Source organism: Canis aureus, chromosome 33 (genome assembly GCF_053574225.1).
Source record: "Canis aureus isolate CA01 chromosome 33, VMU_Caureus_v.1.0, whole genome shotgun sequence".
Lineage (NCBI taxonomy): Eukaryota > Metazoa > Chordata > Mammalia > Carnivora > Canidae > Canis > Canis aureus.
Genome location: NC_135643.1, coordinates 23680419 through 23705260, shown reverse-complemented (window position 1 = coordinate 23705260; position 24842 = coordinate 23680419). Strand labels below are relative to the sequence as shown.

The following is a 24842-nucleotide window of genomic DNA, read 5'->3' as shown; positions in this document are numbered from 1 at the left end:
TGTTTTTTGCTTTTTTTTTAAAGATTTTATTTATTTATTTATTTATTTATTTATTTATTTATTTATTCATTCATCCATTCATTCATTCCTAAGAGACACAGAGATAGAGACAGAGAAACAGGCAGAGGGCGAAGGAGGCTCCCTGCAGGGAGCCTGATGCAGATCTCGATCCCAGGACCCCGGGATCATGACCTGAGCCGAAGGCAGATGCTCAACCACGAGCCACCCAGGTGCCCCATTATAACTTGTTTATTTGATCCTTGAAACATCTCCAATTTTTTCTCTAGAATCCATCCCCCTGTTTAAATTCAGACTCTCACTGCTTCTCTTCTGTATCATTGCAGTATATTCCTTGTCCAGTCATTACAGTCATTATCAGTCAGAGAAATTCTCCTAAAATCCTTGTCCAGTTGTATCTTATCCACACTTTAGACAGCTTTGAAACCAGTGCTTTGAAGTTAAAATTCAAACTCCCCAGAAGCATGAGAAAGCCCTTCAAACTGCATAGATCAAACTAGCTCTGCAGTCTCTCTATACAAGAACACCTACACATGAATTACTGTCAATTAAAGCCACATACAGTTTTCTCAGTGAGACCGATTTGTCTTAGCATCAGAGTATTTGTCCAGGTTGTCACATACTCCCAAAGAAAAGAGTTTACATAAATAAAAACAAGTAATTGAGCCTTCCTAGAGTCATTTTTTATCTCTTTAGATTTCTGAGTAACAGATACTGCTATAAATAGGTGACTAGACTACAATTATTCAAAGGTTTTCTTTCTAATCCAGTAAACAATTATGCAAGAGTGGAACTGCCGGAAATGATCTGAATGGGGCATTTACATGGCTGAAAAACAATCACCCTATATAAGGTTTACAATTTCCAATCAGCAATTGACTAGAGATTTATTTATTTATTTATTTATTTATTTATAAGATTTTATTTATTTATTCATGAGAGATGCATAGAGAGAGGCAGAGACAGAGGCAGAGGGAGAAGCAGGCCCTGTGCAAGGAGCCAGATGTGGGACTCCGTCCTGGGGCTGCGGGATCACGTCCTGAGCTGAAAGCAGACGCTTACCGCTGAACCACCCAGGCGTCCCATGACTAGAGATTTAAAGAAAGTTGTAGTGTACTAAAGTAATGAACTTCACCGTTACTACTCTTTAGTTACCATTTAAGAGTTCATGAACTTATCTACAACATTCTTTTTTAGCTATACCTTCATTTCAGCATACAGCCTCTCCTGCCCCAACTCCCTCATCACTCAGTAAGTTGGAGGAGAATGTACTAGAAAGAAGAAAATTCAGCAAAGCCAAAAGTAGATTCTTTTTTTTTTTTAATTTTTTTTTTTTAGGTATTTATTTATTTATTTATGATAGTCACAGAGAGAGAGAGAGGCAGAGACACAGGCAGAGGGAGAAGCAGGCCCCATGCACCGGGAGCCCGACGTGGGATTCGATCCCGGGTCTCCAGGATCGCGCCCTGGGCCAAAGGCAGGCGCCAAACCGCTGCGCCATCCAGGGATCCCCAAAAGTAGATTCTATGCCACATTTCCATAAACATGTGTGACCAAAGGCCAGCACACAGAAAATGCATGATTACTGGATATCCTTTCCACTATAGAACACCATGGTTTCTCATAAAATAAGCTCTCCCAAAAGGTTTCCCCAGGGTAGAAATGTGCAAAAAAAAAAAAAACAAAAAAAAAAAAAAAACAAAAACAAAACAAAAAAAAAGAAACAAACAAAAACCCACAATACAAATGTTTCCATTTAATTAATATGCCATACCACATTTATTTCTAATTTGCTGTTATTACAAATCAGTAAGTTTTCTTCACTATTAGGTACACTATGAACAAACTAGTATTCTCTTTGATATCACTCTGAACACAACTACCTAATGCAGTATCATGAATGCCAACAAAACATGAATATTAATTATATCTCATCTTTCCTACAATAACATGGGCCTATTTTTATCTTTTATGACTGACAGATGATGGGAAAAGTAGAACACAGTCATTATTTATAATGGTATCTTTTTTCTTTTTGGTTAAAGAACTGTAGTTGGCTTATTTTGAAATATTGATTAAATTTCACTGTTTCTAAGAAATCCTTTCCTCATATATGTTTATTTTTTTATATGTGTTTAAATATATCTTCTTATTTCACTGGAAATTTTTAAAAGAATCTTTATTTAAAAAACATTTTTTTCCTCCCAAATTGGAATGTCTACAATTTTTGCACTAACAATCTACTCAGGCTTATGGATTTTTATTTTGTGGGTGGATTGTGACAATGAAAATCAAACATCTAGAGAAAAAACAGAGAAAAGGCAGTTTTAGCTATTTGGTTCCGAGGCACCTGGAGGCCATTAAGTCAAGATGCATCCTTAATTAGCTGAAATTTCTCATTGTTCACAGTCCTTATTATATTTGTCGCTGATAATGATTCTTTTTTACAATTTACAATAAGTATTTCTAGTAATCTGTTTACAGAAATATAACAGACTAGAGATTCAGAAGTACCCAGCCCTATATATTAAACCTGAAATACCCCCAAATAATAATATTAAGAACAGTAATATTATTAATAACAACATTCATTCACGAATAACTAACTGAAGCTGAAGTAGAAAATTTCTCAGAGACAAAAACAATAAATAGGCTCAAATTCATGGTGTTAAGGATATACATTGGAACCAATTTTTGCTCTGAGTTTTTTTTCTGCTGGTCCCTAGCGGTGCTAGGTTTTAAGGAGCTCCATACCCATTGAAAGAGAAAAGTCCAGGCATGAGCAAAATGGAGATCAGACCAGAAATCTTGTTATAAATTGGGGCACTAAAACCTGCACGCAAAAAAAAAAAAAAAAATGTTCTTTCTCAGCCTTGGCTCAAGGTGGAATTAAAATGCAGAAAGATTGCTTCTTAAGATTTCCCAGACTACAAGCATTCACATGGGTTTAGGACCTGGATAGATTCTACTGAAAAAACTGCCAAAAAAACCCCAAGCCAAAAATTTAGTTTAAAGTGGTCCCAGGTGGAAATTTGAGTTCCTGGCAGAAACAGTCCGAAATCTTTTCTTTAGCAAAATACATTAAAATCAGACCTCAAAGGGTTTCCATAGATAAAGTTCCATGTTACATCAATTACAACGAAAAAAAATTACTTAAATAACAGAAAATCTTAGAAAACCAGGCCAGCAATCCACATATTACTATTTCCAGGAAAAGAATATAAAAAGTGTTAATATAATGAAAGAAATAAAAAAAGAAAAATGAGGCTGTGGAGAAATCAAAGATTATTAGGAAGGGCTAGGCTTTGGATAAAATATCCAAAAGGAACTCTTAGAGATAAAATGTTAATGGCAAGTAATAACTGAATTTAGAAACTCAATGAAATTTTCACAGGCAGATGAGAAATGGTTGAGAAATTTGTTATCTAAAAGATAAATCTGAAGAAATTAAGTAAAATGAAGCAAGAGGACAAAGGGAAGGCAGATGTGAAAGGGTGGTTAAAAGATAGTGAGAATGAGAAGGCTGCACATGTGCTTAATCAGGGTTCCAGGAAATAATGAGAATGGAGAAGAGGAAAGATTTTACTAGTTGGAATGAATGAACATTTTTCAAATTATGGAAAGACATGGAATCTCAGATCTAAGTAGCTCAATAATTATATGCAGGATAAATAAAAAATTAAAATCTAAATGATTAAATACCATTACAAACTGAAGAAACCCACATACAATGAGAGGATCTTAATAGTTTGATCATGGTGGGGCAGCCCCAGTGGCTCGGCGGTTTAGCGCCACCTTCAACCCAGGGCGTGATCCTGGAGACCCGGGATCAAGTTCGAGTCAGGCTCCCTGCGTGCAGCCTGCTTCTCCCTCTGCCTGTGTCTCTGCCTCTCTCCGTGTCTCTCATGAATAAGTAAATAAATAAAATCTTTAAAAAAAAAATAGTTGATCATGAAAAAAACAGATTGCCTACAGAGCAAGTGTTGTCAATGTCAGATAACCAACTTAACAGCAACATGGATGTGAGATACAAGAATAGTATTTTCAATAACCAGGAGAAAACAACTCCTATATCTAGTGAGGCTATCTTCAATAATGATGCAAATAATGATATTTTTGCACACATTGAAACTGAGATTTAATTAATTATTACCTCAAGAGCTCATGAAAGAAAAAATTTTAAAGATACACTTCATGAAGGAAAAATGATCCCAAAAGGTAGTTTGAGATGCAAGAAAGAACACCATATAAAGAAAATTATAAATATGTGGTTTAAGTTAAACAAATACTGATTCTATAAATATAAAAAATGTGGAAAGAAAAACTAAGAATAATTATCCTGTAAAATTGGAAAAGAGATAATTAGAATTAAAGCATTATAAAGGGCCTTTTTACTTTTTCAGTATGAAGGCAATATAACAATTTAAGATAATAGTTAATAATTAAAGGCAATTATTGAGAATAATTTAGTTACCATTTTAAGTATATATCCTGAAGTTTTTAGGATATCACTAAAGAATAAAGTAGCATGCCACTAGAATGGGAAGGGCCTCAAGATAAAAAGGTGGCAAAAAAAAAACACATTAAAGAAAAGAGAAAAATGAAAAAGTGAACAAGTAAAAACAATAAATGATAGAATTGAATCCATTTACATCAGGTATCATAATCAATATGATTTGATTAAATTATGCATTAAAAGATTAAGGTGCTCAGCCTGAATTTTAAAAATCCAGCTTTGTACCATTTATAAAATATATACCTAATCTATAAAGACAGAGCAAAGATATAAAGATAGTTCAAAATAAAAGAGTATAAGAAGACATATCATATAAATAACAAGCTTGATCCAATGGCCATAAGTAACAGTGCATACCAAACATGGAGATAAGTGTTCTTTTCAAGCACACGTGGAATATTTTAAAAATCAGTCAAAATACTAGGCCATAAATAGAACTCAATAAATTTCAAACTATCTGACTAATAAAGACTGCACTCTCTGATCATACAACAAAATTTAGATATCAATGGCAAAAAATCAATTAAAGCCCATACTTCTGTTTATTTATACTTCTAAAGACGAAATCAAAATAGAATCAGAAAATAGGTGGAACTGAATAACATTGAAGAGTTGTAAAAACCTGTTGGATATAGATGAAGAAGTGCTTAGAGAGAAAGTAGAGCCTTACATGCTCATTGTAAAAAGAGAAAATAGAAAGGTTACATATCCATAAACTAAGCATTTAAAAAAATTCAAAAAAAAGCAGAAGGAAACAAAGATTAAATATAATACAAAATAATTAAAATAGAAAAATATACAACAGAAAAAAATTTTTAAAGGTTGTCTTTTGAAAAGACAAATGTCATTTAAAAAATGAGAACCTCTATTAATATCTTAAAAAGGAGACACAAATAAATGATCTTAGAAATAGAAAAGCACGCAATTTATGAGGAGTAGATATAAAAAATAAAGAAATGTTATAAACAACTTTATAGAGAGATATTTGAAAACAAATGAAATCAGCAAATTCCTAGAAAAATAAAACAACAAAAATGACTCAAATAGAAAATCTGGATGGTTCCAAAACTCTTAAATGTATCTAGTTGAAACATTCAAAGAACAGGTAATTCACAATGGAAAATATAATCTGGAGGCCAACCTCATACTGCATACAGAATTAATTCCAGATGGATATTATACTTTAATGAGAAAGTCAAAAGTTTCAAATTTTTAGAAGATATGCTTATGACCTAAGAGAAGCAAAGATTTCTTAGACAGGATATAATAAATAGTAAGCTTTAAAAAATTGACACACTTAACTATATTAAGAGCATGTTTTCTTCTTTTTTTTTTTTTAAAGATTTTATTTATTTATTCATGAGAGACACAGAGAGAAAGGTAGAGACATAGGCAGAAGGAGAAGCAGGCTCCCTGCGGGGAGCCCGATATGGGAATCAATCCTAGGACCCCGGGATTATGACTTGGGCCAAAGACAGACAGACACTGAACCACTGAGCCACCCAGGTGCCCCAAGAGCATGTTTATCAAAACTGTTAAAAAGTAAGTTAAAAATTGAAGCCCCAAACTTAAACTTTGAGAAGGTATCTGTAAAATATGTAACAAATAGTTTTAAAAGTATCCTATAAACCATTTTTACGAAGACAAAAAAAGGTGGGTAAAAGACACAAGGTAGCACCTCCTAAAACAAATTGGAGACTGTGAACATATGAAATATATAAATATGGGAAAATGCCCATTAGTAATCAAGAAAGTATAAATTATATCTATAATAAAATATCCTTTCACAGCCACTAAATTGCAAAACTAAATTCAGAAGGTACTAAGTATTAGAAAGAATAAGAAGCACTGGGGACCCTTATATTTCTATCAGGTAAACTGGTACTACAGTGCTGGAATGACTATTTATATTATATTAACTATTATATGCACAATTCCTGTGACCCAATAATTCTCTTCCTGGACCATGCTCCAAAACGAAGATTTGTGCACCAGGATTGTAATTGCATCAATTAAAGAAAACCAAAACCACAATGTTCTGTAAATAGTTATAATTTATGTGAGTAATAAAGTTGAGAGATAAATTGTGGTGCATTCCAATTATGGGCAATGAAAATAATTTAACTATATACACATCATCATGGACAAGTCTTAAAAACATACTATTGAATCAGAAAAAGAGTTAATGCAATATGTTTCCATTAATATAAAGTAAAAAACCCAAGCAATCCAGATAATACATTTTATAGATAAATATACATGCAGTAAAACTATAAGCATAACAACAACAACAAAATATATAAAGAAACTGGAGAATGGTGGTTATCAAAGAAAATGGGAAAGAGAAAGATGATGGGGGAAGAAGTTCCCAGAGAGTTCAAGGGAATTAGTAACATTCTGTATCTTAAGATGAAGGCAAGCCTGCAGGTGAGTGATTTTTAAATTTCTCTACAAAATGCTTATACACATATACTCTGCTCTGTATGAATAATATATTTCACATCAGAATACAAGAATAGAATTTCAAAAATAACTTTTTCATATCAGTATAAATGATCAGGAATCATGCTTCAAGGTAGTCATTACTTTCTAAAGTAATGAGGTAAACTATAATTGCATACATATTTACAAAATCCACATAAATGAGTTCCTTTTCCAAAAGAAAATTTAGAAATTTTCAAACGACAAAGGAGAAATACTGATTTAAAATGTGCAATGCCACCATTTCTATTCTTTGAGCAATGCTTTATTATCCATCAACAGAGATTATATTCATGAGAAAATTGGTCCAGATTAGTAGTTCTTAAACATCAGGGTATACCAGCCACGTGGGGAACTCACTTAATGTTTATTCTCAAGACCTCTGCTCTCTGCTTTCACAACTCACTCCCAGAGTTGTAATTAAATAGGACTAGGGTGGTGCCGGGCATCTGAAATTTTGGCAAGTCCTCTTCTCACTCCTTGCATAGTCTGAGATGGATAGAGACTCACAAAATGAATAATGATTTATATTTATTCTTCTTGCTATTCTATAAAGTTGGAACAATGTAGGAAGGCTCTCTTTACTTCATGAAACAACACAAGAATATTTCCATTACTTCATAAAACCAGTAAAGTTCCCTTTACTCTTTTATTTAATTGTGGTGTTTGTTTGTTTGTTTTAGAGAGGGAGAGCAGGGGAGGGGCAGACAGAGAGGGAGAGAGAAAATCTCAAGCATGATCCATCCCCAACATGGAGCCCAAAGTAGGGCTCTATCTTACAATCCTGAGATCATGACGTGAGCTGAAATCAAGAGTCAGACACTTAATCTACCCAGCCACCCAGGCACCCCAAGTTCCCTTTACTCTTAAAAAATATTTAAAATTCGAAAATTACAAACATTTAATAAACTAGGAGTGGTTCTATTTTATTCATCTTATTAGAGAAACCCCAAACCCATCGAATTATGAAAATGAACAACTAGAACCACTCGAAAATGGAATTTCTGCTTGCTTTTAACATGTATACACTTTTCTCCATATTTACCACATCTAGCTAGTGAGAAAAACAAACCCAATTATCTAATTGATAAGTTACCAGAAAGACAAATGTCATTTCTCTCAGAACTTCTCCTTGCTAGCCCCCTGCAGGTGTTTTTTTCTGAGCCTGGTCCCAAAGCTTCAGGGCCTCACCTGAGATCATCCTCAGCCTTGCAAGGGACTAGGTGCAAATGCTGAAATAAATGGAGCTATTCTTTGTTATCAGCCTTGGTGACTGAAATCAATGCTCCTCTTCCTATTCCACCCTATTTCCTCAATTTCCACTTGTTTTCTGTTCCCTGAACTTTAACCCCTCCTTTATTTGTTAGTGTTTACCTGGTACCTGACCCACTTCTTTCCTTGACATTCTTTTCAACCTTGGGTTTTCCATTCACTACTCTGATCTCTGCTTCTTGCCCAACCATTAATATCTTGGCCCCTATGTACAGTCCTAGAGCACGCCTGTCTCTCTCATCTTCCTTTTCTCACCCACTCTCAGCCTCTCTCTTCCCTCTCTTCCACCTCTTCTTCCTACATTTTACCTCCACTCTTCCTCCCTCCCTCCCTCTTTTCCTTTTACTTCTGCCCACCGTCCGTCCCAACCTTACTTCCCTCCCTCCTTCCTTCTTTTCATTTTATGTATAGAAAGAAAAGTAATAAAACCAGCTTATATTTATTAAGCACTGATTCTTCAGCAGAAACTCTTTAAAGTTCTTTTATATGTACTAAATAATCTAATCAGCATAGTCATATCAGGTGAAAAGTATTATTACTTAAGTCAGGTCTCTGCAATACCTATTATTCAAGACTAGAGGCAAGTAGCAGGGTTTCCATGTGAGACATTTGTATTTACAATTTGTTTAGTGAAAAACTAAATTTCTCTTTTAAACATTCTGCTTATACAGGAAATTTTGAGGAGAAACTCATTGTAAGTTGATGATTCCTAATCATTATCTAATGTCTTTGAACCACTCAGTTTTTCTAGGAAGGAAACACAATATACAACTACTCAAAGTATAAGACATAAGATATGGTACTTGACTGGAGAGCTGAATCTTACATAGAAAAAAAGATTGACCTCTCCTGCCTCATGCCAGATAATTCCCCCTTTCCCCACAGTAAGAATGGCAGGAGAATGCTGTATTATTACATAGGAAATAAACATTTAGAGGCTCTGTGGATACCAATCACAGGGAAATGAGGTCTAACTTCACAGTGCATGCACTGAACTATGTCCCTGAAAAGCATCATTTTTCAAAGCTACACAGCACCTAGCACAAGAGTGTGGTAACTTTGCCTTTTGTTCATTTTTTAGAACTGCAGATATGCAAGTAGATAACTCAGGATATTTAGCCAATTATCATACACACAATACACACATAGGCATACCTATATACATATGGCTGTGTAAAAACAGATGCATATGTCTATCTACATACGTGTGTGTATATATATGTATGTGTTGTATACATATGCCAGTTGACATCCTGCTACATTACCCCTAAAATCTTCAATATGTATTTCCTTAAAAAAGGATATTCTTTTATCTAATCACAATATAATTTCAAAATCTGAGAACTGAACATCATACAACACTACTAACTAATACAGTCAATAATCATATTTCATCAATTATCCCAGTAATTTCCTGTATGGCTGTATTTCCTAGTCCAACATCCAATTCAAGATTATTCACTGTATATAGCTTTCATATAACTTTAGATTCTTTTAATCTGGAATAATAATTCATCCTTTCTTTTAGTTTCTTGACCTTAGCATTTTTGAAGAGTACAAAAAATTCTTTTGTGGAATATCTTTTAGTTTGGGTTTGTCTGATATTTTCATCATGATTAGATTCAGGTTATGTATTCTTGGCAAGAATACTGCGGTAAACCTTTTCAAAATTATCAAAGAGAAAAGCCCAACTGCACCAATAAACATTTACAAACCTGCAATTAAAAAGCACAATTTGTACTCTTCTGTTTTTCTGGATGTTTAGGATGCTGAAATGTTTTAAAAAGAAAGTTACCATCATTACATTCTTAAAACTGAAATAAGGAGAAGAAAAGAAATTGTCTAAAATAGTTACAAAGGATTGAGAGCCCTAAGTAAATAATAAAATTTTAATAGAGTTAGGGATGAGGAAAGTATTTTTTCAAGCAGAAAGGATCTGAGATGAATTCATCGACAAACAGCTTTTCATAGTTGACCTTGAAGGATGGCTGGGATTTTAACTGAAAATATGGGAAGGGGTACTCCAGGTAAAGAAGGCAGCATAAAAACAATGGTACAGGCAGGAATGAGAGACTACGTGTTCAGTGGGAGGTGGTGTAATTGCCCTCATGTACAGCATGTGCTTATACTAATGTTAACAACAGAGATGGCCTATGCTGGAGCTATACCCTTGGGGAGCTAAAAGCCACACAGAAAGGATGGACTTCATTTGAAAGGCCATGTGACCTCACTGACCAGCAAACCAGAGCTCTTGTAGCAGTACGTGGCTCAAATAGGAGAAAAGAAAAACAAATGCCTCTGCATAGTTTGTTTCTGTTGTGTTGTTGCTGTTTTGTTTCTCCAAAAACTCCATTGTTAACATTGCTATTTTTTAAAGAATGTATGTATGTATGTATGTATGTATGTATGTATGTATTTACGAATTTGGGGATTAGAGAGTGAGTGGGAGCAGGGGGAGGGGCAGAGGGAGAGAATCTCCAGCAGACTCCCTGCTGAGTGCAGAGCCCCACATGGGGCTTGATCTCATGATCTTGAGATCATGATCTGAGCCGAAGTCAAGAGTTGGACACTTAACCCACTGAGCCACTCAGGCACCCCTAACATTGCTATTCTTAGTTTTAGGCTTCTTCTTTAGGTTTAATGAAGCTAAAAATAATAATCCCTTGTTTGGTAATATGATAAGAAAATTAAAATTTTCAAGTTCTTCGTGAAAGAGCAGCTTTCCCACCACTATTACATCTACCATTTGACAGTGAAGAAAGCAAGATAAATATGAAATATTGAGATATAAAATTGTTAGGCAGGAAACTAGGCATGACAGACAGGATGGACCTTAGACATCCTGAGGGAGAGCCCCAATCTAGGACCACCCAGGCACCACCCCACTGCACCCCTCTAGCAGTCATTTTGCCACTACAGTATTCCTTCAGAGAAGAGTTAAGTTTGTAGCGCTTGTTACATTTGTGCAAGAAAGCAGCCCCTTGTCTTTTGCCTGTCTCCAGAATGGAAATAATGTTCCGATTTCCTATCCCACACAGACATTTTGAATACCTCTTGGAAAAGGACATGCTTTGTTGGCTAATTATGATACCATCCAGGCCTGTCTCTCAAACGCTGTGATCCTAGGACCCACCCAAAAGAAAAAATTAATATAAGCCGACACCCCAGAGTTTCCCACCCTTGTCTCTCTTGACTGGCTCGCTCCTCCCTTGAAGTGCACTTTAATGAAACTTTGCTCAGTTTTACTTTCGTTTTGTTGTCCTGTAATTCTTTACTGTGGCAGCGAAAAGAACCGAGGCTTCTTTCCTTTTCCATCTCACCCTTGGTAACAAAATAAATAGGAAACATGAATATTATCTTTTCATACACATACGAAAATATGATAAATGTTGGAGAGCACTGACCCAACTGTTAGAACAAACCACAGTGCTTAAAAGAGTCCAAAGGCAAAAGATATCACAATAAAAAACAAAGAGCAGGGAGGAAAGAGACCAAATAAACGTGCCATGATCACAGAAACTGCTAATCATTTTTAAGGGTAAGATTTATAAACAATAAAGTGCACAATGGTAACACTCAAAAGTATTAGTTTATTTTATGCAAATCTGAGATTAGATAATTTTATTCTATATAAACAATGCTATATGAAACCTATATATGTAGAAAGAACAGATGGAGAAAATGAAGTAAAGATCCAAAAATAAAAAAAAGAAACAGAAGACTGAAAAAAGAAGAAACATGGTCAAAGTGGTTGTACCACACACAGAAACATGGAAAATACAGATGGGTCTGTATTACTTTCAATTTGGGAATTAAGAAGACAGGAAATTTAACTTACTTAATTCCTTAAAAGGAAATAAAATATTCAGAATAACCATGAGTGTATCTTTTTTCATCTTTTTTTAATATTAAAAACTTCTCTGGAGCCTTGATTAATTATAAAATATCTTTCTTTTTCATTAAGTTTTACAAAAATCTCCTCTGGTTTTTCTTTCCTATGTGACTACATTAGAACATTTAATTATTTCCATGACTTTTTGGCATTTTTATTATTCTCCTTATCATGTTTCTGAATAATAAGTTTCCTTTTTCTTTTATAATTTCTCTATGGGATAGAGAGGAGGTAAGAAAAGGGACAATAAAAATTGAATTCCACACCTTTCACCCTATTTCACTTATTTTTTTTAAAACCAGACTTTATGTATTCAACACTAATAGCAGTATGAAACAAAATATTTTAGCAGATCACTTAAACTGTTTATTTTTTTAAAAGATTTTATTTATTTATTCATGAGAGACACAGAGAGAAGGGCAGAGGCACAGGCAGAGGGAGAAGCAGGCTCCATGCAAGGAACCCGACGTGGGACTTGATCTATCCCGGGTCTCCAAGATCACGCCCTGGGCTGAAGGCGGTACTAAACCGCCAAACCACCAGGACTGCCCTTTAAACTGTTTATTAAAACAAATTTATTATTGCATAAACTACAGCATTTACACCAATTTAATCAAAGAACACAACCTACACATAAAAGTTCTTTTATACATGGTTTAAAAATCATTTATAGAACTAAATTCTGGTTGCATGCTTGTAGTTCAGACAAATATATCATCTTGAAATGTATTTTCCCACACAACTCTGTTGTATTTTCCATTTAGCAGGTGCATCTAAGTTATTCCAAGAAATCAGAATCTAAAACTTGAATGGACTGAAGATGAGAGTTAAGTATCTCAAAGTAGTCCTATGTTATCCAAAGTGTAAGCTTTTCTCCTACTAAATATCAACAGAAATATAATTTGAAGATATAGCAGAACACCACTGCCATAGCCACCCAAGGGGACTCATCATAAAACAAAATAAGTAAAACAGCAAGAAGATATTGCTCAATATTTTTATATTACCTACCAGTGATACTGTAATTTAAGTGATCAAAACAAATTTGAGTTCTTCAAGGAAATAGAAATGATGAGTGTGGACAATCACTCAAAATTTTGTCACCAATTTTTAATGTTCTTCTGTCTCAGGGGAGAAAAATTAGCATAAAATCACTTGCACTTCATGTACATTATTGTAATTTTTTCCATAATTCCCAACTGTGATATTTTCCTTTTTCATCCAAAAAAAAAAAAAAAAAAACCCAAACCCTATAATATACTTGAAGAGTGCTAAAAACCCATAGATCATAAGAAACTTGAGGACTGCCAATTTGAAAACTAGTGCAAATATTTTCCCCGTTTTGTTTCTAGAAATCGTTCCAAAACATAGAAAATGACAATTGTGCAAATGCCTTTTGTATTGAAAACAGGAAACAGTGAAATCTTAAGACCTCCAGATCAATGGAATGGCTCCAAAATCAGTGATGATTGAGCAAAAGGGTGTGCAGGAGGAAACAGAGAAAAGAAACCTTGAAGAAATAATCCAGAAGCTGCAGATTTCAAAAAGAGCAAACAAAAATACCTTCCTTAAGGTCAAGAGTCATGCCTTTTTATGTTGCAGACATAATGCAGTAGTTTCAGGTAGAAGCATCTGTGGAAGCAGGACAGTTTCAGAAAGCAGAGAAAGTGAGGCTAAATAAGGAACTACACAGAAAAGACAGATTTGTAGAAAGCAGTCTCTATCTGTGGAAACAGAGAAGTAAAGTCTTTCATTGTGTGCGAGAGGAATGGAACAAAACCAACAACAAAATCCCATGTTCGGATTTTGGCTATCACCTTTGGCTAGACCAAGACAAACTCGTTCAGTTTGGTGACACAATAAAAAAGCTGGACCAGCACTGGATCTATATGAAGACACTACAAGAGTAGGAGAAAAGGACAGGGGAGGAGGGGAGCAGAAAACCAATGACATACACACTAAAAAAAACGCCACCCTGAAAGAAACGGAAAATTGTGGCCAAATATTTCACCACGACTTTTTCAAATATAATGAGAACAACCACCTTTTTGAAGCAACTATATAATGCAAAAATGCAAGGTGTCAAGGCAAGGTTAACAGTATAAGATTAGGAGACAAATTGTAAGCTTTCAGTGCTCAACCAAATGGCATAATGGAAGAAAGTAAAAGCACCATAAAAATGAAGGAGAAATTGGAAGTAATATAGGGGAAGAGAAAGTACTGAAAGCATAAGAAGGTAGCAAGGGTTGAAGTGATATATGCATGCTAAATATATATTAATGATGAATGAAAAAGAATTAGAAGTTATAGAGTGCAGCACAGACAAAATAAATTCAACATACATATAGAAGGAATCCCTGAAAAAGAAAATAATAATAAAATAGTGCAAATAATAATGATAAAATAGTGTGAATATTTAAAGATATAAGTAAAGAACACTTAAATCTCTATATTGGGGGAAAGACCAAAACAAAACAAAAACAAAAATAATCATGTCCATGGGAAAAATAGTTCAGAAGAGTCAGCACTAGAATAAAATTCTAGTGAAAGTCACTAGACTTCAAATATAAATTAAGAATCATTTATCAGCCAGGTAAATAAGAATTCCCTATATTCTACAATGCTAGAAGAAATAAGAGCAAAATGGTTCTCAGCCCAGCTATACTTCAAGAAACAAACACGCAAGAATTTTGAATATGCAAAATTTCAGATGTTGCTCCCAAGGGCCTTTCCTCAGGATTCTATAAGAGATGACTTTCATCCAATGATACAACTAAAAAAATAATAACAAACTTGCCAACAATGAAAGCTCCTGTTGAAAGTAAATTTTCCCCCAGTGGACAGTGAGACCTTCAGATGACTGTAGCTATGGACAGCTTGACTGCAACCTCACAAGACACCCTTATGCACAACCTCCCAGCTAAGCAACTCCTAGATTCCTTTTTTTTTTTTTTTCTAGATTCCTTAATTGTAGAAACTGTAATAGAATTATCATTTGCTGTTTCCATTTGCTAAATTTAAGGATAACTTGTCATGCAACAATAGATAACTATAAAACAAGGCTTAAAACATACTGAATTTGAAGAGGTTAGAATGCTAGAAAACAGGAAGAGGATTTTTTTAAGAGCCATTGGTGCACTGTGTGTCCCACCATGCGCCATGGGGAAAACTGACAGATGGCACCATTTTCAAGCACAATGACAGGGGCCTCCAGCAAAAATATCTGTGATTGACATACATTCTTTGGTTCTACAGAACAGGATTCATGCAGACCCATGTTTGGAAATGACTAAAGGTAAAAGGCTGTGGCCATGTTGCTACTCTAAGGGTAGGACAGTGTTGGCTATACTGAAAATGGCTTGCATGCCCAGAGTTTGACAAGGAAAAGATAAACACGTGTTTTTACAGACTGGTGTAGGCCGAGTGGGAGAAAAAGCCAGCTGGGGGGAATCTCGGAGTGATTTCTATCAAAAGTGACACAGAAGAGTAACGTAGATATCAACAGTAAGAAACCATTAACCACCACAAGTAGGAGCATCAAGAGAGAACACAGTCATCTCATCAAGGAGCCACAGGTGACACATCCCAGTGAAGAGAGGGAATGTCAAAGAACCCAGAAATATGCTCCAAGGAGAAGAGGCAACACTTAATATTTGACATGGCCAATAGAAAATCAGAACCTCACCTCTGCCCTGTAGAAGAGGGAGCTATTGCTAGAATACTGGTAATAAAAGGCTAAATGCAGGTTGAGAAAACCAGTAATGCAGCTAACACAGCACCACTTCCACACTCAGGAGGAATTAGAATAGAACAGTAGGAGGGAGAAACTAACAATAGACAGCTTCAGAGTTTTGACTCTTACATGGAACTGCAATTAATTACTGTAGAGGAACCTTATGTTCTGCTCATTAACATGTAGCTATGTGACTAAAACAAATTTTCTTTAAATTTAAAACTAATAAAAATAACAGTATACCCTACCATAGTAATAGATACCATACAATAATCAGCACAACAGAAGTTTTATCATTCTAAAGCAGACATTCAAAGCTTAGACTGCTACTGACTGGTAACAGTACTAGGGTAGACATTAACTCAAGCCTTCCCAGTTAAGTAAGAAACCAGCTTCTGAAAACTCTAGAATCAAACTGACATATAGTATACCATATTTTTTCTACCAAGTATGATATGAGCTTACAAGACTACCCTAAGGAATATATTTACAAACCATTTTTTAGAGCAACTAATAAGCCCTGATTGGAACATAGCTAAAACTTAAGAACCTTCATGCATTTGAGGAAAGTGCAACATACATACAACATAATGTTGGCTTTTATTTTCTTTTATCCTAACTTCAGATATTCATTGGTCCAAAAACACTTTAGATGTCTTAATTATAGAAAAATATATAAAGAAGATTTGGTAACACTACCTCTGAATACGATACTCTCGATTACAGCGATGTAATCTTGGGGCTCCTGCTCTGTAGATATCTCCCATCTGCCTCCAGCGATATTTAATAATTTGTAGAGCTGATCTGAACTCTTCACTCCACACAGCAGAGTAACCACACTTTCTGGTGAATGAAGTATCTTTTCCAGAAATTGACATTTCTTTGGAGTTAGGTTTTTAAGCAGGCCATTTGATAATATCAAAAGTTTACATTTATAACAGTTTAAACTCAGCAATTCCAAATCCCAAAAAGAGTAATTCTCCAAGTGATATAATAGGATTGCTTCTCTTTTCACAACATGTAAAAAAACTTCTTTCAAGTACAGAGCCCATTCCTCAGCATCTTCTTCATATATCATTATGATATCCTTTGCATTTTCTGGAAAAAAAGAAAACAATGTATTAATTTTCTTATGTTTGAAGTGCTAACAGCAAATTATATTATTAATCTCAAAAAGTGTATGTATCCTCTAAAGAATATATTACTTTTATTATACCAGAGACCAATAATATAATTCATGTTATCCCCATTATGAAATAATACAGGATTAAAGTAAACCTTAAGGTCAACACAGTTCATGATTTGTGTGAGTCTACGCTGTACTCATTGAACCAGAGTGAACCAAGATGCTCAACCCAAAGAACAGAGAAGTCTCATGACAGAATAAAAAGAATATTTTGTAGGATTACAGGAGCTAGGCTACCAGGCATGGCTGTGCCAGTAACCACAAAATTTACCTTGATCACAATATTTAACCCCTTTAAGCTATTGTTTCTCCTTCTACTAAATGAAGGTAAAAGTAAATACATAAGCTCTACCTAAGGAATCAGATTATTCTGTAAAGACATGAGAGAATTTTCATAAAAAAAAACTTTCAAATCTTTTTTCCAGGTAAAGATAGTGCACAAAAACAAGTGATAGAATTTCTATGCCCAGAATACTAACAAAATAAAAATTTTAAAAAAGAAAAATTCAATAGCAGAAACCAAATAAAAAGGGTACTATCTTATGTCATCATGCTGATGAAATAATTCAAAGGTTCTGATAGGACAGCACTAATCCCAGACCTCTCTCTGACCCCACAACCAATTCCGAAAAAGAAACTTCAGTCATCACCATAACCACTAGGGTGTTTATGAATCCCTTTCCCATCTGGAAACTGATCAGGGGGTGTCTGCAGGAGTAGGAAAGACTGTCAGGACTCTCCCCAAGCCAGGACTTGGGCTGAGCCAGGAAAACCAGGCAAATCCCACAGGAACTCAAGTGGGCAAGAAGAGAAGGGGCCTTGCAGACAACATTTAACAGGTCTCAGAGACCACAACCCAGGACCTCCAACCGAGGACACTTTGCATCTCCTCTCCTTTTCTTTCAGGTCATAAAAAATTGAATGGAATACAAATTTTGTCACTCAAATTGTAGCTTTAGGAAAAAATTAAAAGCAAAAAAGATAGGGATAGGGAGGGGAATTTAACGAATAATTTATCAACACTATATTAAGCAAACAGAAAGCCTAAGTAGAGCTAAGAGAAACACAAGCAAGAAAAAAAGATTAGCAGATTAGATTGTTGTTGTGAGAAGATATTATGCAAATAATATTAACAGTAATAATACGATCATAAAAATAAAACACAGCATGCAAAAACTAGTAGAAATAATAAGCAGAGAAGAAAAAAAACCCATAGTATAAAGTATAAAAAGACCAGAGATTAAAATCAGAGTTCAAAGAAATTGATTTAACTTTTTCAAAAATATCATTTAAAAGTATATACGAGATAGGGAGACAAGTTGAGCCAAACAGTACCATTACCCTGATAATATATAAATTAGAAAAGCAATAACTAGGTTAAACATAGATAAAATTTTAATTTCTGGAGTAAAAGAAAAGCTCAATATTTTCGTAGTAAATGCAGAAAAAGAGAACAAAGTCCTAGCAATTGGTAAAAATATGAATATCTGGCTAAAAGACTAAAAAAAGGAAAAGACTCAATATGAAGACAACCTAAAAGCTAAAGTAGAACAAAAGACATAGCAAAATATTTTAAATGTAATTTTAGAAGTCCTTAAGATATGAAATAAAAAGAAACCAGTTTCATGTATCAGTGGAGCACAATCATGTTCTAAGAAAAATTGTTAAGGGAAAACCTATTTTGATTAAATTGCGTTTGGTTTAGTGATTATTATAAAATGTCTCCACCTACTCAGGAAGGAAGAGCAAGTCACCCAGGAGGAGAAAAATATTAAGTTAGCCATAGATTTCTTCAGAGCAATTTCAAACCCAGATTATAATGAATTATAAGAAAGTTCTTACAAAAATAATTTTTATAGTGTATTCATATTGTAGTATATTATACAGCAGTGAAAATGAATCACTGTTAAGTACCACATGGATAAATCCAAAGACATAATATGAGGTGAAAGAAAAAAAAGTATATTTCATGATTGTATTTATATGAAGTTCAAAAACAGAAAAAAGATCCATGCTAATGCAGATAGTATCTGGGCATAGGATTAAATGAAAGCAGGGATGGGAGAACATGCCAGGATTCTGGAAATGTTCTTATCTTGGTTGGAATGGCTGTCACATAAAGTATACACAGATAAAAATTTAATTATCTGTGTACCTTAGATTTTGTGTGTAAATTATTCTGCAATAAAAAGTAAAGTATCAAAAGAAAGAAGAAAGATGCTTTCTCTTTCAACTTTTTGATTCCTAAACAATACCTACCACAATTTCTTGAACAGGTTTTCAATAGATTTTTAAAATTTATTTATGTGTGTAGGATGAAAATGACATCTGGCAGAAAGCATATGGGAAATCATACACAAGTTGTGTATGAGTCATCAAGGTAGTTCTGTTATTCCCTGTGTAGTAACTCACCCAGCCTGGATGCTAAATAAATACATGTTGAACAAATACAAACATGGTACCGTAATTCAGTATTTTTATGTTTGAGGAACAGTAGAGAAAGTTTTCCTTCTATTATTATATACAGCCAGAGTAAGCTACTTTATAGTTATAAAATAAGGACAGTAAAGAAAAAACTAATAATTAAATTACCAGATGCTTCAAGTAAACTAGGACTCTACGTGTTTTACATATATCATTTTACTTTATTCTCAAAATTATCCTATGTAATAGGTTCAAATATTAATGTCATTATACAGACGGGAAACTGAAGTGGTACGGGAATTAGGATTCCAATGCAGGCAGTCTGATCCTACAGCCTATAGTTTTAACCTCTAACAGCAAAGGACACTATAGAATTATTTGAAAGATTAAGATAGATTCTTTGTAGTGATATAAGTTAGGTTAGTCAATATTTAGCAGCCTATGAGTTATTCTTAAGTATGCAAAGTATGTGAAAGCTTACCGGGACTCTGGTTTCCTACCAAGGAAAAAGAGGAAATAGAACATATGATATACTCCAGATATGGTTATCTATGAAGAACTTACAGAACTTTCTTCTTAACTCTAAAACTTAAATCAATAAAATTACAGAACAAGCTTTGAGGATATTTGAAAGTACAGAATGAGGGGAACCTGGGTAGCTCATTTCGTTAAGCATCTGACTTGATTTTGGCTCAGGGTAATGAGATTAAACCCCAGGTATGGCTCCCTGCTCAGTGTGGAATCTGTTTGTCCCTCTTCTTCTGCTCCTCTCCCCCTCTTACTCTCTCTCTCTAAAAATAAAATAATAAATAAATAAAATAAAATAAAATAAAATAAAATAAAATAAAATAATAATAATAAAATAAATAAAATAAAATAAAATAAAATAAAATAAATAAAAACTTTAAAGTACAAAATGAGTAATTCCCATGTTATGTGGTTGGGTATCACACTACCATAAGATATCAAATCTAGAGACAATAATAACCTATCTTTCAAAACTTCCCAAGAAAGAGTAGACAGGTAGTCTCTCTCAATACTCTACGGCCATTTTACTTTTAGGCTGAAATTAAGTGTTCCTTTTAAATTTATATTTGACCTATAGTTAGTCAATAACCCCTACAGGACACATTTCAAAAGCATTAAATGTCATCCATTTCTTCTCTATGGATAAAATCATTTCAATATTTTAACCTTTAACTTTCTCAATTATTATTTAATAATATGTGTTGCTAAGCACATAACATGTATTCTTTCATTTAATATTCATAAAACTATATGCAGTTGTCTTGTTATTCTTATTTTACAGGTGATCATACTGAGCCTCAAAAAGTTTCCGTAACTTGTCAGGGCCACAAAGACAGTAATTGGTTCTTATGCTGCCTTCCAATCTTTTCTTTTTGAAACCATGTTGAGTCAAAATACAAAAGATAATAAAAGGACTTTTCACAGCCATGATTTTTCTCTTCTTTACTCTACAAAACAGAAGCTTGTCCTTGAGTAAGATTTGGACTATAACCCCAATAATAGTTCTCTGTTGACTCTCAAGACAAACCTACTAGCCTTTGTTTTATACACTTGAAATAATCAAACTTAATCATCATTTGCCAGTTTAATGTGAGTTATTGTCATTAAGATTTTCTGACTTCTATAGGTTGTGAAATGAAATAATAAATGATGAATCTGAAATACACAAATACAAAATTTTCATTCCTAAAAAGCTTAGTCAAAATAAAAGGAAATTGCTTTTGAAGATTAAATAAAGTCTGTAAATAAATTATTTAAAATGTAAATTTCCAGTCTGGCAACATAATGTAAATGACATCATTTTACAATGATAGAACAGAATACAGCCATGTAATTTTTATAAATATACTCCAAAATGTTCTTTCAGATTCCATAATGATGCCTTTTATTTATCCTACAAAATACTATAGTAACTTTTTTAACTTGAAGGAAATTTGTATCAGTAATTGATATCACTAATTGCTTTTACACAGAGAGCAGATTACACTACATATTACCAAAAGAAATGTGACTGGTCATGAATCAAAATCCTTCCTGAATCAAAATCCTTCCTATTACATATATGTAGTTTTAAATGGCATATTTTCTTCTTTTTGAATAATATCCCATCTTTTATCCATGTGTGCATAATGAAGAAAAACAGTATAATGCATCTTTTCAATATTATATTTTTTTACCTGGTGACCAAATTGTAGGAAAAAAAGAGCAGAAAATTACGAAGAAATTATTTATAGCCATAATGGACTCAGTAGTCATAACATGAACATTAATCTTGATGGAATCACACACACACACAAAATATATCATTATTCAAAATATACAGTAAATGTAAACAAACTTGTCTTATCCTCTAACTTTGTGCTGTAACTAGTACAACAAAGAAACAAAACTAGGGACTTTTTTTCAAAGGCATTAATGTAGTAAAACACACTATAACTCATGTTTCTTCCCCAGGAAAGTTGGTTAATTTCACTTATTCATAGTAGCAAAAAATATCAGGTGCTTTCTTTATATATCTGTATAGCAGATTCTACTAATGTACATCCCATATCTTCCTGGCCCAAGAGCTGCAGCTCAGTGATAGGCTATTAAGCACAATGACCATTTCCAACCTCTGTTCTACTGCCTGAACACTTTCTGTGCTCTGAGGGAGTTTCCTCAGTGTGTGCATCTGCCTGGCAGCTCAGAGGTGTGGGGATTTAGGGCAGGGAGGGCTGGAAGGCAACCCTCAGTCAATGCAGGATGGAAATCAATGTGTAAATAACAGCTCTTCCTTCACTAGGACTATTCTGGGGTTTAATTCTATACAGTAATTAGAGGAACCCCAGTGATGCTGAATTGTAATTGTCTATTGTTATTCTGCTTATTAATATACACATTATTAAGCTTTTCTCCCCTTGTCTCACATTCCCTATTTTTTCACTAGTGCTTCATGGGCTTATTCTCTAAATCAACTACCTGCACTCATGTCCAGTTCTCAGTTTTCTTCAGGGGAAATATCTCTCTCTCTCTCTCTCTCTCTCTCTCTCTATATATATATATATATATATATATATATATATATATATATATATAACTTAGCTCTTCCTTTCAAATACAGGAAGGCACCAACACATCATTTTAAGATTATGCTTTTCAGCTATAATGAAGAACAACCAGGAAAAGTTATTTTTATACAAATGCAAAACCTTCCTCTTTCTTCTTCCTTTAAAGATGCAAACAAATGCTTTTATGAGTCACAGAACAAGCTTGCATGAGAATTTTTTCTTTTTTGTAAAAAAAAGCATGGTTTGTACTGTTACAGGATTATTTTGCAAAGCCCTTCTACCCCTCACATATAAACTGCAGGTGTTCATTTCCTCTATTTCTATCAGTTTTTAATCTCTGACACAAATTGTTAATAGTTTATTTGAAAATTATAAACACAAAAGATTGTATATCTATGAACAGATTTTAAAATATTTAAAACTTACTTAGTGTAAATTTGTGGAATCCTATTTCTGCAAAGTCCATAACCTTTCCCTCCTATTATTGCATTACTCTATAGATTACTCAATCTAACACAACACTGACCATAAGACAGGCTATTATTTGATATTCCTCTAAGAAAAAATACTGTGATCAAATAAACATAATATACTATAATTTTTTTAAGAGAGGGAGGAGAGAGGTGCAGAGGGAGAGGGGGAGAGAGAATCTTAAGGAGCCTCCATGCCTAGCACCAAGCCCAATGCAGGGCTCAGCTTGATCTCACAATCCTGAGATCATGATCTGAGCTGAAACCAAGAGTCAAATGCTTAACTGGCTAAGCCACTCAGGAACCCCAATATACTATAAATTTTAAGATGAATTCTGATTTCAGAGAATTTGACTAGCTCCAAACAAAAGCACTTTCAGAATTCATTAAATATGGTAATAGTATCATCTTACATACTCTCAAGTGCTTCTCATTTCTTCAATTCACTCTCAAGAATAATCTCCTTAGGACTTGGATATTTTTAATGATCTGTCCAGACTGATTACATCACCTAGGCTCCCATGCCCATGCCAGTGGAAAGCACCATCAGAACACTAGATGGTGAGAAAAAGGAATGATAGAGTTCATTACTGGCTCTCTCACTCACTTCCCCCTTCTAGTTCTGGTAGGATCTGCATTCTTTTGTGGCCTCTTTTCTGTGGCTTTTCTTTCATGGCTCCAGTTTTCATAAGCTCTAGCAACAATTGTCCCTCCTCTTCCCTCACAAGGGTAGTAAAGGGTTCCTGCTATTAGTCTTCCAATACTTAACTATCCCTGCTTGAGTTCTTCAGCCCTGCACATGTTAATAAATAATCCTTTTATAATTGTTTTCAGTTAAAATCTTTGATAGTGACATCTGTTTCCTGTCATGATTCTAATAAATACAGGTACTGGGAGTGGCCACAGGAAATAAATTCTATGAGATGGATTTTGGAATTGTGTTGCTTTCATAATTGCAGAGTGTATAAACAACCCCTTGCCAAAGGAAAATAACAGATTGGCAATTTATGGCATGCAGAAGCAACATAATGACTCAGTGTTTCACCAGGGATAATTTGGTATGGACTGTCAATGGAAGGGAAAGTTTTAGGAGATCAAATGCCTATGGAATTTAGTTAATACGGTGGCAATAGGGATTATGGAGAAGGGCGAAGGATATATAATGGCTTCTCTGACTGTCCTAGAGAGCATGCATATGAACAAAGACAGGGGTAGAGCTCCGGTAGCAGGGAGACCCCTCCAAGATTCTTAAACCAATGTGAGGACAGTTTAAGAAAGGGTAGAATCATAAGACTCAAGTAAGACTGGGGACAGAGATGAGGCTGAGAACTTTTTTTTTTTTTAAAGATTTTATTTATTTATTCATGAGAGATGGGGGCGAGGGCAGAGACATGGGCAGAGGGAGAAGCAGGTTCCATGCAGGGAGCCTGATGTGGGACTCGATCCCAGGTCTCCAGGATCAGGCCCTGGGCTGAAGGCGGTGCTAAACCGCTGAGCCACCTGGGCTGCCCAAACTTTAAATTCCCAAGCATCTCTGAATCATTCTTAACTGAGGGAACCTGTGTTCCCTTATAAAAACAAAAACAAAATTAAAAAGAAAACATTTTAAGAATTTTACCTAAGACAAATGCCTTACAAGCAATGTCAGATTTTCTCAGCATCTATGCCAACACTCCTCCTTGATTGCCCATAAGATCAGTAACTAGCATGAGATCCCATAAGTAAAAGGAATTCCAGAAAAACTATTTCACATGCAAAAATTATTACAGAATCTTG

At 34.4% G+C, this 24842-nt stretch overlaps 1 protein-coding gene across 3 annotated transcripts in view; it reads right to left on the bottom strand.

Moving 5' to 3' along the window:
* BANK1 (B cell scaffold protein with ankyrin repeats 1) overlaps positions 1-24842 on the bottom strand; it is a 281320-nt gene that overhangs the window by 230893 nt on the left and 25585 nt on the right. For all 3 annotated transcript variants that reach the window (XM_077882140.1, XM_077882138.1, XM_077882139.1), the window contains exon 2: positions 16612-17010. In XM_077882140.1, coding sequence (XP_077738266.1) covers positions 16612-16990 — 379 coding nt within the window. In that variant the 5' untranslated portion in view covers positions 16991-17010. The remainder of the gene's footprint in view (positions 1-16611; positions 17011-24842) is intronic.